The following is a 17,355-nucleotide window of genomic DNA, read 5'->3' as shown; positions in this document are numbered from 1 at the left end:
CCACTTATTTGCTAAACTTTGCAAATAGGTTCAGTGATCTCCATATGTAATGCCATGCAGCTAAAGAAAATGACCTAATTTCCCATGAGATGGAATGAAAAATTTCTCAGAATAGCCAATTTTATATATGTATACATACAAGCACTCTGTTAGCTTAAAAATTGTGGGATAATCCACACTTGTGAACATCTGGGAAGCTGAAATTTATTTTAAAACAAATAACTTTCCTACCAATTATTTTAAAAACTATTTTGTCATGCTCAAATAACAAGAGTCCCAGCCCTGATTTTTCCAATTTGCGCATTTGTAATCTGACACTTCATAATTGATAATTATATGAGATACACCAGAAACAGATACACAACATTTAATCTCCTAATGTCATACAAAAATAAAAAGCAGGGAGCTGTCATATGGCAGGAAACAGCTCTGCTATTTAAAACCTGATGCTTATCATTTTGACGAGTTACAAAAACAAAAAAAAAACATTATAAAGAGGTGGTGATTTTACACAGCCACCAAAAATTTTTCCCTTTTTTGGTATATTTGGGAAGGAAGGTGATCTATCTGTGTTGCAAGCATATTCTTTCTCTCGGGATTTTTTGTAGAGGTTCACAGAGAGAAGAAAGAGAAAACAATTTCTATTTCTGCTCCTTGTTTTTCCCATGTGGAATGTGTTTGGAGAATTGTTTACCTGGGGTGGTTGCTTGGTTGGATTCTGGTGAGGATTGTTTGAGCTGATGGCCAATCCAACCCACCTGTGGCTGGACTCTCAGAGAGGGTCACGAGTTGTGAGTTAGTGAGATAGGAGTTAGAACAAGTAGGTTTGTAGTTTTAGTATCTCCTTTAAATAATATATTCATGTATTTTAGTATAGTTATAATAAAGAAATCATTGAGCATTCTGAACTGGAGTCAGACATCAGCATTTCTTCCCACTGGGTTCAGCTGCATTTACACTATATCTGGAAGTGTGGCCTGGCAGGGCACGACCCCATTCCCAGGGAGGTTTGGGGTGGGAGCAGGGTGTACGTACGCAGCTCGCAGCTCTCCCCCAGCCAGCCCGGCAGGCAGTGGCACGAGCCCAGCACGTGGTCACAGCCAGCAGCATTCTTGCACTTGCACACCTGGTGGCAGTCAATCCCAAAGAATCCGTCTGGACAAGCTGGAAATGCAAAACATTCCTTTTTTAGCACACTTCCTGCTTTTTTTCTGCATAAACTCCATCTCTTTTCACAGATGCTTAAGAACTGAAGTCGCATCAAGGGTTAAGCCTGCCTAGTTCTGCTAAAGTGCATCTTGGAAAAATGTGACCCTTTTACACAAGCAACAGATTTCTGCACAGGAAAATAGGGCTGAGAATATTGAAAAGCCATAAAACAAGTGAGAGAATGGAGCAGGATTCACACAAGCTGTTCCTTGTGCCTCTGTAATGGACAGAGGAAATAATTCAACGTAACACAGGACTCCAGGGCCATCCCTGCTGACCTCCCTCCCTCTGGAAATGCAAAACTTCTGCTCCCATTTACTGTTCTGACTCTTTTCTAAAGATTCTTTTACAGTGAACCTAAGCCACAGTGGTGCAGTTCAGAGCTGGAATGAAAAACTGGCAAAGTGAATGAGCAGAGAAAACCAAGACAAATTAAATGTAGCAAAACAACCCCAGGGAGCCGAAGGAGCTCTGCACCTACATCTGGAACTGAACCTGGACTAAGGAAGAGCAGCCCCATGGATTCAATTGTTACCTGTACCAGTGCTGACAGCAGTGAAAATAAGGATCAGTGCTTGTCAGTGGGCCACGTCATACCCCAAATGCTGCATTACAAGAACACTAAGGCTGCTATGCAGAGTTTGAAAATGCATTCTCTATGTAGCCTTAATTTAACCTCTGTGTGTGTGTTTAGATTGTATAAGTGCATATATTCTGTCGCACAGTACAGGATATTATGTTGCACTAAGTAATAACAAATCTATAGATACACAACTGTACGTCATTCTTTCCACAGAATCCTTGAATCAACCTCAGGAGTGATGGTGCTCACAAAATAAGCAGTAATTCAGTAAAATAAGCAGTAATTCAGTAAAATAAGCAGTAAATTCAGTAAAATAAGCAATAAATTCAGTAAAATAAGCAGTAGTTCAGTAAAACTTACTTCTTTGTCCTTCTTGTTCAATATAAACTCTTATTTAAAATCCAATCCTCACACTTCTACCATGAAATCAGAATGACTGGATTCCTAAGAGAATATTAAAATGATTACCACCATCTACAGTGACCAACAACCCTCCACACTAATTCACAGCTCTCTCCCAGGTCAGAGTAACACTGGTGTCATTGAAGAATGGTTTAGGTTGAAAGGGACCTTAAAGATCATCTGCCACCTTCCACTAGACCAGGCTGCTCCAGGCCCCATCCAACCTGGCCTTGAACATTGCCAGTGAGTTCTCTGTGTGAATCTTCCACTGTTGCACTCTTCTGTCCCTTTTCTTGCCCTGGGGCTTCTTCATGCCCAGGCTTTTTGTCCAAGTCAGTGATACTGCCTCTTCCACAGATGCAAATTCAGTTCTCCAGCCACTGCTGGCTGCTCTGGCTACAAGTGGAGGGAAAATTTGGACCATCATCCAGTGACAGTGTAAAACACTGAACATCTGCTTTGGCTGCTCTGCTGCTCAGCTTGTGACTACACATGGTTGTTTCATCCACTCAAAATCAAAAGGCTGCTCTTCCCTTTGTCCTGTCCAGGCTGCAGCTTCTTCTCTGGCACAAGAGAGGTTTGCTGCCCTTCCCAGGTTTGTGCTGCCTCAGGAGAACAGAGAAAGGGCTTCATGGCAATAGAGCATCACCAGCCTCTGCTCAGTGCTCAGCAGAAGAGAGGAGATATCAACGTGCAAGGAAGAGCCACCAGGGTGAGGTTTAATCTGTTATTCCCCATTCCCTCTGCTTCAGGAGCAGACGTGTCACAGCACAAGGATGGTTCAGCTCCTCCTGCTGAACCCTCAGTGACTTCAAAGGCTGACCAAGTTCTTCTTTAACACAGGGGCTGCACAGCCTTGTCAGCTATTCCTCGACATCCACTTTGTGCTCACTTTCCCCTTTCATCTCAGCAGAACAGAATCTTGCTGGGCTCTCCTATGGTAATGATTAACTGCTGAAATCCCAAGGGAAGGGTCCAGCCTGCCCATCCTCTGGCAGTGCTGATCCCACAGCAGTTCAGATGCAAGAGCCAAGTTTTGTGCTCCACAAGGGTGATATGTTGTTGTTATTAATGCATCAATTAATAAATATATTGTGGAAGTGCTCTGAGACTCCTTCTGCCTCCAGTTAGTGCACTAATTGTTTGGTATTTGGGGATATTTGGACAGATCAATCAATGAACTGGATAATTCTTCTGTTGGCCTGATCTCAAAACTGGACACAAGCCTTGGGTCATTCAGCACATACCTCGTGGCTCAGGCTTCCTGCATGGCAGATTCTTACATTTATTTAGAGTAAGCATTGATATATTTATCACAATAATGAGTGGTTTTGGGGTTGGGATTCTTTTGGTTGGGTTTTTTTTTGCCTTGCCTGTTTAGCTGGAATTGCATAATAACCCCAGCCCTGCAGCAGTGGGTGAGCACAGAAGCATCTTTTCTGGAGAAGATGACACTTAGGTTGCCTGTGCTCGAACAGGACAGAAAGGACTTACAAAGGCACCTTGGCTGTGATCCCTGCCCTTGCAGAGCCCAGGAATGCAGAGACATTGACTGCTGCTTCAGGTCAGGAACAGCCAGAACTCCCTGTGTCCCTCTGGCACCTTCTGCCCAAGCACATAACATTCTCCACTCGCATGTGGAAGCTGGCTGGTGGCACTGCTAGCAGCATCCACCAGAAATGATCATTTTCCTTTGGTAATGCGAGATCTTGTGAAGAAACATACATTATTTCATCAGTGTTCCGCTTGTATCGCTTGCTGCTTTCAAGAAAATTCAAAGGAAGCCTTTCCTAGATTGCTCTCACAGACTGAAATAATTTCTTTGTAGATTATTTTGTTTTCAGCCTTATTTGCAATTGTTACCTACTCTGCAACGGAAGCAGTTTTGCTGCTTTTGAAACTCCTTTGAAAGAGTCACAAGATTCACAAGGTTCATTTTCACAAAGCATTGAGCAGGGCTGAAAGATGGAGCAGGCATGTACCACCTTCAGAAATGTCTAATTTTCTTTCAGAGTGTCTTGATGGCTTTATTCTTCCCCATCATTATTATATGTGACCACAGCACAACTGCAGAGGCAGCAGCACCACTGAGTGGTACCAGATGAAGAGCAGCTGATCAAAGGTGACTCAGGGCAGAGCAGAACTGAGATGCTGATGGACAGACAAAAGTACTTTGAAGAGTGTGAGGTCTTTTGTCAGCATCCTGTGGCTCAGAGCACTGAAGTTCAGTCAGCTCCTGAATAATTCACAGCAAGGTCTCATGAAACAGCAGCCCTGGAGCAAAAGTGTCTCCTGCTACGAGTGAGCTTGGAAAGTGTCCCGTGCTGCTGGGTGATGATGATGATGATGATGGTGTGGCTTTGGCTGTTATCTGCATTACTGACAGATGATATAGATAGACTGAGACTCAGCAAGGACTAAGATTACATTAACAATTCTAACAAATATTGATGAGAGATTATGGAAATTTGTGGCAAATAAGCTTGGAAATGGTCACTTGAAGTGGTGTTTTGCAACAGACTTAATTCATATTGAGGGCAGCAAATTAATGAAAAGAAACAGCAGCTTCCCACCAAAATGGGAAGAAACTTTCCCCAAATGAAAACCAAAAATTCAAAGGAAAATTTTGGGATTTCTGCAGTCTCAGCTTGAATTCAGATCCTGTGCTGCCACAATGCAAAATACCAAAAGCAACGACTGCAGGTTCAAACACCCGTGCTGTGCAGGGGTAATATTAATTATTAATATCAACCAAAATCACATTTTGTAAGGTACTGTCTTCTCCTAGGACTTCAGACTTAGGAGGGTGCAAAAGTCTCAGTTTCAACATTCCTGTGATGACGGAGAAGCCCTTCCCAGCCACGGGCTGAGGCACCAGCAGGATGTTTGAAGTCCAAGGCAGCCAGGGCTCGATGTGAATTTCTGCCTGCAAGGCACAGAGCCTGGCCAACGTGGGTGGATTGCCAAGAGGACGGCAAAAAGCACATCCCTGCCAGAAGGAAACCCTGCCAGTCTCCCAGTCACTCGGAACAGAAGCGCTGCAGCTCCTCCGAGAGAAGGTGCCAAGAAGGTTCCACCAAGGGCAAACCACCCACATGTTCTCCTCCCTCGGCGTCTTTTGGAAGCTGCCAAACTGTTCTGGTTGAAACTTCCTAAGTTAAGAGGTAACCCAGGTCAGCTGAGAGCAAACACTCTGCCTTCCTGAGAGAAAACACATGGAAAACGGTGTTTTGGGAAGCCCTGACTTTCTCTCTCCCCTCCACAATCTTCTTTCAGGAATTCAAAAAAGACACAAATGTCCAACGTGACTGATTTGGAAGCTGAGATTTGTTCTTTTTTTTTTCCACCAACAGAATCCCCCAGTCTTCTCCATATTCCTCACACCTATTCTGGCAAAACATGTTTAGCCTCTTTGTTCCCATTATAATTCCTGCTGGGATGAAGAGATTTATACGACACAGACAACTGCATCATTTTTTTTTTTAATAATAAAAATACAATAATTAAAAAAATAGTAGATTTAGGCAAACAGATTTCAGCTAAATTACACTAAAAAGGGATACCATGAATTACGGTGCAATTTGCATCAGAACCTTGGAAAGAATTTTTATTTTGTATCATAGTCCCTGATAAGAATGAGAGGGAAACAATAACAAGGAATATCAACTCCAACCTGTGGGTGCCTTGCCATATTCCTGGTCAGGCTGTGGAGCATCTTCCTTCCCATGAGAGGGCAGCAGCTGCCTGCAAGTGCTGTCACTTCCCTCCATCCTCGCTGCTGAAACTGGCTGATTAAACTGCTTTCCATGCAAAAGAGTTGTGACTTTGGCTCAAATACCATAATCTGCAGAATCTTCAATCACCTACACTTAACTTTCACAGTGTCTGAATGGCCCTGTGTTGGTTTTCTTGTATTTTTTATACAAAAAATCTACAAAATGATGCAGCACGACAGCAACCTCCTGTGGTAATGACACAGGCTGACTCACCGTAATGTAGCTAAAGAATCCAGTCCAACACTGTACCAAATGACTAGGTGATAGATAGAATAGAATTGGATTTATTTAAGTTAGAAGTGAATCTGTTCTTAAAGAGTTCCACAGGGATGATGCACACATCCATGTTTTTCTCGAAAGCAGTTCAGGGAGGCACTGGAAACAAGCAAGCATAAGGCTGAACTGAGCAAGCTTCCACTTGCTCAGTGCTCAAATAGTGGGACTCTGCTTGAAAAGAGTCTTCATAAAGACTCATAAAGCAGAAGCCTTAAGCATATATCTAATTTTAACATTTGAAAACACGTGCCCAACATTTGGCACCCAGCACGATGCTCTGCTGAGTTAGGAGGGGAGTTCACATTTCAGTATCGGCTTCCAATAAAGTTCAGTGGTTCATTTAGATCCAGTGCTGTCAACCGTAAAACCTGCTCTCTGAACAAAACCCAAAACAAATTCTCCATGAATCCTGAAGGGAGCAGGGGGAGCAGCAGTACCTCTTTCACAAAAGGTTCCTGTCCAGCCCGCCGTGCAGGTGCAGGCTCCGCTGACGTGGTCGCAGGCAGCTCCGTTCTGGCACTGACAGCTGGACTCACAGCCCGGGCCAAAGCTCCCCTCAGGGCACCCTGCAGCACAGGAATCACAACCAGATGATGGGTTAATGCCAGAGCAGATCAGGGATCAATGGGGAATTTTTACATGCATGGGAAGTCTGACTATTTCCAAAATAATCAAGGCGTAAAGGGAATGGCTTAAAACTAAGATTTAAGTGTTCCCCTTGAGGTTCAGGTAAGTTGGGGTGCATTTAAGATTTTTTAGATTTAAGATTTATTTTAGAAAAATTCCAGAGTGTTGGAAGACTAAATTCTGCACAGAAAATGAACACCTTCTATTGCAGAGCCTGAGACTTCACAGGTTCTGCATGATGACACTTTGCCCCACTGGTCTGGAGTTGCTTATGTGCACATCTCCTCTGGGACTTCATCAACTGGGAGGGGAGAAGCTCCCCTGTTTTCCTGCAAATCCTCTTTCCCCAGAAAGCTGGAGAAAATATGAAATGTGTTGGTTGCCTTCACAAAGCTCCAAATTGAATGCTGCATGCTTTATTTTCATGCTCTGCTTTGAAAGATTCAAGTGAAAACATTACATCTGGGGGACAGATTAACAATTACATTTCCACAGCAGTAAATGTGAGGAGTTTTAAAAGATTTGCATGGTACTCGCTATCAGCAGAAAGAAAACATTTGAGAATGAAAATAATTTCTTCCAGGATTATAGGAAAATCAATTAAGACCAGGGCCAGTTGCCTAATTCACAGTGGATATTTTGGACAGGCTGAAACACAGAGATAGACTTGGCTAAATACAATATTACGGGGCCTCTACTCATGTTTGAAGGTCTTGTGAACATCCCTCTGAATGAGTTATGGAGATTATTGCCAGATCTCTTCTAGAAGTCTATGATTTTAGCATTTACAGCAACAAAGTGATTTTTCAGGCAATCTGGAAGGAATCAGAGAGAACAGAAAACAAGAGTCCTCAAAGACAGGTCCATGTCTGGACTAGGGGGGTGGGTTTGGTGTTGTTTGTTTGGTGCCATGGGTGGGCAGTGATTGGAGCTGGCAGGAATTCAGGTGCTCCTGCAGCTCAGAGACTCTGCCAACTGTGTGTCTTACAGAGGAGCTGGGATGGGAGATGGGAGAAGAGCAAGGCACCTTAAGTATTTCTTCACTTTCAGAGAGTCAAAAAATGGGACGTTGTTTAAAAGTATGTTAGAATCTATTTTTTTGCACTTACAGGTGAAATCCCTTCCTCTTCCCAAAGCTGCACATCACCGTTTAACAAATAAATACATACAGCTGCACTTGTGCCTTGAAAGCTTGATCCTTCTCCATGTTTCCCTTTCAGCTGAAATTTCAGTCAGGGAATCTGTGCAAGGGAAATGGTGCTGCAGTGCAGCAAGAGGTGTGGGGCTCTCAGCAGAGCTCCCTTCAGGCCCACAGTGTTTAGCCCAGAGCTGAGGCTTTTCAAGGTGATGGCAAAGGGTCATAGCACTTCACAAATGATTTCACAGTCCACAGCACAGAGCATCTGCCCCTGCTCCAGCAGGCACAGGTTGCTGTGATGCGTGTCAGGATCCAGCCACCCCGACAAAGAACCTGAGCACCTGCCAGGGGAAGGAGTGCAACCTTCAGGGAGAAGGAAGAGATACCTGGAGAGCAGAGGAAATATCCAGGGACAGTGAAGATTTCACCTCCGAAGTAGCATAAAATTATGTGAAGAGCTATGGTTTTCATTATCTTGCACACACACATGCACACACATATACATATGTGCATTTTTAAACATATATATATACACACAGAGAAAAGGGGTAAAAAGCAGACTAAATTGAACAGAAAGCCCACAGAAAGAACTTTAGGGACTACCAGATGTTTTGTCAGTGGCGATGGCTTCGCTGATTCCCTTCCCAGCGAGGATTACAAGCAGCTATTTGGCCACTCTCTCTCCGCAGAGATGCTATTTTGAGAGAGATCAAGAGTGAAAGAGAAGCAGAGCTGGCAGCTCCTTCTCTGGGAGCTGGTCCTCCCCACACACTGTCCTTCCATTCCCTCTGTGCCAACAGCAACAAGGGCTGCCAGATCAACTTTCCAGGCTTTCTTGTCTTAGGTCACGGTTCCAGATTAATTGTTTTGACATTTCTGTGTGACACCAGCAGTTAATCCTGCTCATGCTGCTGAGACCCTGGTAGCTACATCTGTGCTACTGTAAGATTATTAAACTAGTAGATAAAATGTTTGTTTTATTTAACAACATCAATATAATCAATAATAATAGTAATAGCAGCTTAACTATGCAACTTACTGACACAAGATGAAGTGGATTCCAAATGCTTGCATGAAATGAAAAAGAAAATTGGCACATTAATTGGAAAAAAAAAATCAAGCAGTATTAAATACAGAGATACTGCTTCTGCCTCATGAAAGTCCTGAATGAGAAATTGATGATACCTGGGGAGAGATATGAGAAATTGACTATGAGCCTGTTTTCATATGCTTGAAGCATCTGCTACTGACCTCAGTTAGAGGTGAATGTTAAGGTGAGGGCCTCTGATAAGACCATTGCACATTTTTGTTGTTAATAAATACAGGACTCCAAAAATTCCTGGTTTTCCTTCTGTTATGTACATGTGAAGTATTTCTATATGCCTGACCTGAAATAGAGATTTACGAAGGGTAAGTGCTGCCCTAAAACTGAATAAATAAAACCAATACAGAAACTTTTATGCCACAACCCAAATATACATCAATCCTATCCCCCTCTTGAGATCCTAACACTAAATATAGCTGCTGGGTCCAAAACAAGGCTGAAAATACCTTTTCTGGAAATCCAATTAGGGAAAGCAACTAACCCTGGTGAAACGCGAGAGCGCGGCGCGGGGCAGAGCGGGGGCGGAGCAGCCTGGGAGCGTTCCCGCGGGGAACGACCAGGAAAACACAGCTTCCAGGGATTTGGGAGCTGGGCTTTGGGAGCTCCACGTGCTGGGGAGGCAGGCACTTACTGAGCTGGCAGTGCTGCCCGGTGAATCCCGGCTGGCAGGAGCAGGTGCCTGTGGCGGGGTCGCAGCCGCCGTCGCCGCCGTCGCAGGCGCAGGAGTTGGCGCAGTCCCGGCCCCAGCGGCCGCTGCTGCAGGCTGCCAAGGGAAACGGGGTCACATCCAGCACCACCCCCAAACCCTGCTGCACTTCCACGTGGGAGAACACAGAATACACAAAAATGATACAGGGCTAAACTCCCAGCTGCAGCGCAGGCGCAAATTGCGGAAATAAAGACCATTGTTGCTGGTCTGTTTCAGCTGGACACAGGCAGATCTTATCCCATCCATGTAAAACTAATAATTCATAAGCTGGGCCAAGGGAAATTTAGGTCAGATGTTAGGAAAAAGTTTTTTGCTGAAAGATTGTGTCCTGGTTTAGGGCAAACCTGGGAGAGAACCTTCAAAGGAGCTCCTCTAGAAAGCAGACTCGAGCGGCACATTCAAGTGGCTGAAGAGTGATAAAGATATTACTCTTATCTATATCCAGAATGATAAAGTTCTGGAATCATCTGCCCAGGGAGGTGGTGGAATCACCACCCCTGGGTGTGTTTAAAAAAAGCCTGGATGTGACACTCAGTTAAGGCATGGGCTGGACTCGATGATCTTAAAGGTCTCTTCCAACCTAGTGATGCTGTGAATCCACACCCATCAGTCACAAATCTATAATTTCATGGAAATAAAATATCAGCTATTGACTCACTCAATGAAAATCTGCATAACCAGAATTAGTTAATGGGTTTAACCAGACAGATTTGGGAGTACCATCCATGCTTTCCCCAAAATACTGGGAAATGCAACATGGACACAAAGGAATCTCACAATGTTTGTTAAATGTTTGCTTTCATCCTAAAATAGCACTGACACAATTACACCAATGTACCACAGTATGTCCTTTCTTTCAAGTAAAGGATGAAGATGAAAGTGCCAATTAGGGCAACAGAAACCTGATTTTGGAGTTGGGAATCTGTTTAATGCCTGGTCTGCAATAGCTGGAAGGGCTGCTGTACTAAGATACCACTGCAAAACAATTTTTCTTAGATCTTATCCTGAGTAGAAATGAAAGCTTTCCTTTGTCATGGTCTCTCAATTCTCTAGACAGCCCAGGGAGTTGTCAAAAGCCATCTCAGTGACTCTACACACTACCAACTGGCTTGATTTTTAAAATATGCATATGGGTGGGAAATTCAGATTTTCCCAGCATTTTCTTCAGTACAGAGCCTGAGAAGTCAGGTGCAAAACTTGCTGCTATCAACACTGCCAATTAAATGATTTTATGTGTTTAAGACCAAGTTTAGAAAGAGGTTTGTCTTCTGTTGGCTTTTTGCAAGAGGCATCACAATGAATCTAGCAGAAGAGATGTGTCACAGGAAAAGGGAGGATGGCTTCACATTTATATGGTGCCATCCAAAAAGGGCAAATCTACTCTCTCACACAGCCACCAATATGGAGAGCGATTCTATGTCAACAGAAGGATGCTCTGCTCTTCCAGAGAACAGAATTTTTCACAGCATTTATATTCCTAAGTTAAAAAGTGACCTTTAGACACACGACTCTACATGCCACTCACTTGTTGAATAAATCTCCCCCAAACAAAATGAGAAATGGAGAATTAATCTCAAAACTAATCTGCACTGAAAATGAAAAACAAAACTGTCTGTCAGTCAAAATGCTGACGGGACAGATGGTATTGGGCAAAGGGATCCATAGTGTTGAAATAAGAGCTTATATCAATACTTTGCGCTTCATCAGCCATCTATTTCAATGCTTTGAACCTGGATAATGAAGGATTATAACCACCCAGGCTGTGCAAACCCACAAACACACCGCTTCAGAAGCAGTAAGATTAGCAAAACTATATTAAAAAACTGTAATAAACTAAGAGCAAACAGAGCAAACGTGCAGTCCCCAGGAGATCCCGTGCGCCCTGACTTACGGTGTTTGCAGTCGTGGCCAGTCCAGCCCGGGGGACAGGAGCACTCTCCAGTGACGTGGTGACACTGAGCACTGCTGCCACAGCTGCACAGCCACAGGCAGCTCTGTCCATAGTGCCCATCGGGGCAGGCTGCAAACAGAGACAGGCTGTGACTGCACCCGGCTCACAACCCAGCCACAGACTCATCTTCCCAAAGAGACAGCGGCGGCTCATCCCCTAAAACAGGCTTTGGCTGAATCCAGGGATCAAAACACAGATCAGCAACACAGAAATAGCTGGGATCTGCTCACACCCTGGGTGTCTGGGGCTGAGTCTTGGAATGTGGGAATAGCCTGAGTTTAGAGCTGGTACCCCTGTGCATCAGGCTGTTTCCTCAGAGGAGGAAAACCTTCCTCAAAAGCCATTTTATGACTAACAAGAATTAAAAATGTGCCACCACCGAGGTCTTGTGCAAGGCAGAGCTGTCCTGAGAGCCTCTGTGCATCTCAACAGCCTCACTCAGGCAGCCTTTTAACACCCAGAGGCAGAAGAGCAGCACAGAACAGCTCCTTGAACGTATTCCCATGATCTCTGGCTGCAGGGATAGCGCTGATACTGCTCCTCTATCCTCAGTATTATTTAATTCTAAGTGATCTGCACCAAGGAGTGCTGCTGCAAACATCACTCAAGAATGATGCCATGTGGGCCAGCTGGTCACACCTCCTGCCAAACAGCCAGGATTACACCACCAGTGGTGTGGCTGTTAAACATTGTATTTCCAAGTACAGCTTGCCATAAGTTAGGTCTAATGATAACATCCATTTGGGATGCAGCTTGGCTGATCACGTGCATTTACCTGCCATCTCCCTCCCACAAATAATGTCAAATCCAACCTGGGGAATTCCTGGAGATGAAGGGCACTTTAATCTCAGAGCAGCGTGTTTTATCTCACGAAAGAATAAGAAGGCAGAAATCAAACCATAACCTGAGTTTTCAATCTGACTTTCTGTTCATGGGGAGGGCTGAGGCAAGGACTCACTGGCAGAGCAGGATGGCCCAGTGTAGCCAGGGGGACAGTCACAGGCTCCAGTCTCCCTGTTGCACTGTCCCCCGTTGGCGCAGGGCTCGCAGGAGTTCTGGCAGTCTGGTCCCCACTGGCCATCTGGGCAATCTGGAGAAAAAGCACACGAGGTGTAACCAGTGCCATTTTGTGTTTCAGGACAATTGTAGATTTCTGCTGTTACCCTGAACAATTTAAAAATAATAGTAAAACTGAGCTGGATTGTTATATTACCTCTACAGACTTACATCCCTACAGACCTACATATTATATATTATATTATATTATATTATATTATATTATATTATATTATATTATATTATCAATTATATCATATTATATATATATATAATATAAATATATAACAATCTTGTGTGCAGGCATTAAACTGCAGCACACAAGAACACAGCTGAAGAGAGACCAAAGGCTCTCTCCCAATTTCCACCACAGTTTGTCTGTTCATTGGTTTGGGAAACAGCCAAATTCTACTTCACATCACGTCTTCCAAAGCCAGGCACTCCCTACCTTGGTCCAGCACCTCACGCACCTTGCTCACACGTAGCACCAGTCTTCCCAGCTGGGCAAACACACTGCCCTGTCCTCGGATCACACGGGGCTCCTCCACAGCTGCACCTCTGCCTGCAGCCCATCCCGAAGCTGCCAGGCTGACAAGCTGGACAAAAAAACCCAAAATCATGGTTGGGAGCATTTTGAAGACATTAGAAGGAGCCACGGCCACCAGTTTTAAACTGAGCTGTGCTGGCAGAAGTGATCAGTGGTAGCAGTAGTGTCTGAGCAACTGGGGGTCTGAAATTAATTTTGCAGCAGAGCCCTGCAAAATCTATGTCTGAAGCTTTAAAAGCAACTATTGTTACCTGGACAAATGTTAGTTTGGGCAACTGGCCTCAGCCTTGTGCCTTGACCTTTGCAGGAAGAGAGAGAGAGAAAGAGAGACAGCATTTGCCAGGCTCCAAATATCAGTCTGGTTTCAGAGGGGAACTGCCAACTCGTATCAACAACAAATGTACCTGCTTATCTGCAACTTCTATATCTGAATCTAAGTTTCCTGAATAAGCTTTCCCATCCCAAATGTATGTCCCAGGGAATCATGCAGTGAGTACCTACACAAATGGCATTTTTCTCCATGAAACCCAGCTGGACATGGATGTTTGCAGGCTCCTGTCTCAGGATCACACAGAGCATCAGGAGGGCAGCTGCATCTCAGTTTGCAGCCAGCCCCATAAAACCCTGGGGTGCACTCTGGAAATAGAAGCAGGTACAGAACATGTATAAGAAAAAGGAAAAGTTAAGAGAAGTGAACAAAAATCGGAAAATAATTAGGCAGAAACTTGCAGAGAATACATTATAATGTACATTTTAGAGGTGTTGTTAAAAAGTGTAAATACTTAATAAATGCTTACATTTCAAAGAGGTTACTGCTTAAATGTAACCTAGAAACAGGGTGGCAGAATGCTTAAAGATTTATTCAATTAGAGCACTTGAGGATGTATTCAATTAAGTACATTGTGGAATTATCTTTTTTGATGTGTAAGTTTTGCTCTCTCTGCCTTGGTGAACAGCCAGGGCTGGGCAAGGCACGCTCCCTGTCAGAGCTCAGCCCATCAACAAGAATTATAAAAATATTAAATATCATCATTATTGTTCTCCCCAAACCCACCAGAATTACTGCCATAAATCCAACACAGTCCTGCCTGGCCAGAGAAAAATCTGAAGGGAGAATCTTTACTGTGTTACTCCACTGCTGTCTGGAAAGGGCTACTGAGACATGCAAACATGAATGCGGGATACAATTCTCTTTGAACTACCCCCAAAAACTACAAAGAGTAAGTTGAATTCAAAGAGCTGCAAATCTGAAGGAAAAGCTGCATTACTGAACCAGTTTACAAATCACCCCACTGCCATAAAACATGTATTTTGCCACTTATTTACTGACTGCGTCAAAAAAGCACAGAAATGAAAACTCTTCATTACTTAAGGCTGTATTAGGATTTAGGTTCTGGATTTAGGTTCTGGATTTCTGTTGTCATTTGACCAATGACAAACATTAAGAATTCCCAATTCTTAAGCTCCAATTCTTAAGCTCCAATTCTTAAGCTCGCCTTCAGTGTCCCTGCAACCCTAGCAGGGTTAAAACCCCACAAAATCATTACTAGGATATGAATATATGAGTAGCAGCAGCCAAACAAAGCAGATGGGTGGAAGAAGGAGAAGTTACTGGGGCAAAGGAAGAAGCAGATGTGGGGAACCCGGCTGTGGGTGGTACCTTTGTGACACTTTTTGCCGTGATATCCCGGCTGGCAGGTGCAGGAGCCGTTCCTGGGGCTGCACTCCAGCGTGTGCTCCTTCACACACTGACACTCCTCCAAGCAGCCCGCGCCGAAAGCCCACCTGGGACAGGCTGCAGCCAGAAGAAAAGGAAGCATCAGCTCTGTAATTATGCAGGAGCTGGCTGAAATTGCACACTGCTGCAGAATGTAACTGCTGCAAGAAGCAAAACCTCTGTTTCGCTTTCAGCCAGTACACCCCTGCTCCACAGCAGCACCTGTTCATGTGTGGGTGGGTGGAAGAAGAGTTTACATGATCCCTGTGTTGGGCCATTCATTTCATGTCAAGCAATATGTGGTGAATGCAAGAACCAGAAACATTTCAAAGCAAACTCAGCTGATTTTCCGAGTGAAAAAAAACTTGGGTGCACTCCAAGACAAAAGCATTCGTAATCAAACCCAGAACAAAATAAAACAAAAGATTTTTGATCTCGCATAGATTTTACAAACAAAACCTCTAAGTACAAAGAAACTTGATCATCTATTTTGCAAACATTTTGTTTTAATTCTTTTTATTCCATCTAATGTCTGATCCTCATCCTGTCCCAGCCAGCCCTGCTCCCCAGCTCCTACTCATCAGCAGTCAGCAACCAGCTCCAACCAGATTCCAACCTCAACAATAACCCTAATGTTAACCTGTCCACCCCACCTATAATCCTCACCTTTGAGCATCAGTAAATCTCAGTCCTCATAGCAAAGATTAATCACTAGAGGAAAAGATTAATGAAGTTTCTGGGGCTTCCTGGCACATCTCAAAAGTCCTGCCCTCCTGCTACTCCCAGACTATTGCAGAACCCAAAGTCTTGATCATTTTATCACAGAATGGTTTGGACTGGAAGGTAATAAAGCCCATCTCCTTCCACCCCCTGCCATGGGCAGGGACACCTTCCACTGTCCCAGGCTGCTCCAAGTCTTGTCCAACCTGGCCTTGGACACTTCCAGGGATCCAGGGGCAGCCACAGCTTCTCTGAGCACCCTGTGCCAGGGCCTCCCTACCCTCACAGCAAAGAACATTTTTCTAACAGCTAAGCTAAACTTCCACTGGTTTAGCAAATCCATTCCTTCTTGTCCTAGCACTGCCTGCGCATAAAGTCACTCTCCTTCCTTTCTGCCAGCCCCCTTTAGGTGATGTGGAATCTTTTACAGACTGTCACACTCTGCACACGTTGAGCAGATCCCAAAAAGCCCGGGGACTTACTGAGGTGGCAGAAGCGGCCGTAGAGCCCGGGGTCACACAGGCAGGCTCCATACAGTCTGTGGCAGTGGCCCTTGTTGGCACAGTTGCATGGTTTGTTACAGTTCTTCCCAAAGAAACCTTTTGGGCAACCTTTGGAGTGCACAAACACAAGAAGCATCAGCGGCTGCAGGTCAAAGCCCCAGTCCCAAAGCAGTTTGTGGCCGAGCTGGGGCTCTGCGCAGCCTCGCCACTATGGATATTCTCAGTTCAGTCAGAGACAAAAAGAGAGGTTTCTAACCAGGCTGGGCCTGGGAAGCAGTTGGAGAGGATTGTAAATAATTCACGATCTCTCTTGTTGTTCACATTGTTTATAGATATGTTCTGCCACCGTGCGTCATTCACAGCACACCAATGGTGTGAGATGTTTTTACTTTAAGACCAATGAAATTAGTCTGCACGATGTTCTCTATAAATAGAGCGGTGTATTTAAAATAAATCAGTTTTTCTTCTCGCCTTCTGAACTGGAGGTCTTTCATTCCCGTCCTGCCTCAACAGCGACATCCCACCACTGGCTTTTCTCAATAGTTCTGCTCACTGTTTAAAACAAAGGAACCCGGGGGGTGGAGTGGAGAGCTGGGGCAGAGCTGGAGCCTACCGTCCTCGCAAAGCTGGCCCAGCACACCGGGCGGGCAGTGGCACTGCCCCGTGCCGGGGTCACACCAGCCTCCGTTCTGGCACCTGCAGACGCCGGCACATCCTCTGCCGAACGTCCCGGGGGGACAGGCTGCGGAGAGAGCAGCGAGCGTGAGCACAGCAAGAAACACTTCCCCTCTGCTGTACAGGCAGCAAAACAAGGCTTTGGTCAGTGAGGAGGGCAGCAAGGCTGGTGAAGGGTCTGGGACACAAGTCTTGTGAGGAGCAGCTGAGGGAGCAGGGGGTGTTCAGCCTGGAAAAGTCACGGGAGACCTCATTGCTCCTACAAATCCCTGAGAGGAGGCTGCAGCCAGGTGGGGGTCGATCTCTCCCGGGCAACCAGCAACAGGGCAAGAGGACACAGCCTAAAGCTGCATCAGGGGAG

At 44.8% G+C, this 17,355-nt stretch overlaps 1 protein-coding gene across 1 annotated transcript in view; it reads right to left on the bottom strand.

Moving 5' to 3' along the window:
* LOC128812107 (multiple epidermal growth factor-like domains protein 6) overlaps positions 1-17,355 on the bottom strand; it is a 188,560-nt gene that overhangs the window by 24,159 nt on the left and 147,046 nt on the right. Inside the window, exons 15-24 of the mRNA XM_053986317.1 lie at positions 16,933-17,061; positions 16,299-16,427; positions 15,040-15,174; positions 13,881-14,015; positions 13,303-13,428; positions 12,735-12,866; positions 11,717-11,845; positions 9,748-9,879; positions 6,684-6,812; positions 1,036-1,164 (exon numbers count right to left, since the gene is read on the bottom strand). Coding sequence (XP_053842292.1) covers positions 1,036-1,164; positions 6,684-6,812; positions 9,748-9,879; positions 11,717-11,845; positions 12,735-12,866; positions 13,303-13,428; positions 13,881-14,015; positions 15,040-15,174; positions 16,299-16,427; positions 16,933-17,061 — 1,305 coding nt within the window. The remainder of the gene's footprint in view (positions 1-1,035; positions 1,165-6,683; positions 6,813-9,747; positions 9,880-11,716; positions 11,846-12,734; positions 12,867-13,302; positions 13,429-13,880; positions 14,016-15,039; positions 15,175-16,298; positions 16,428-16,932; positions 17,062-17,355) is intronic.

The sequence above is a fragment of the Vidua macroura genome, chromosome 10, assembly GCF_024509145.1.
Source record: "Vidua macroura isolate BioBank_ID:100142 chromosome 10, ASM2450914v1, whole genome shotgun sequence".
NCBI lineage: Eukaryota > Metazoa > Chordata > Aves > Passeriformes > Viduidae > Vidua > Vidua macroura.
This window is presented reverse-complemented; position numbering and strand designations above follow the sequence as displayed.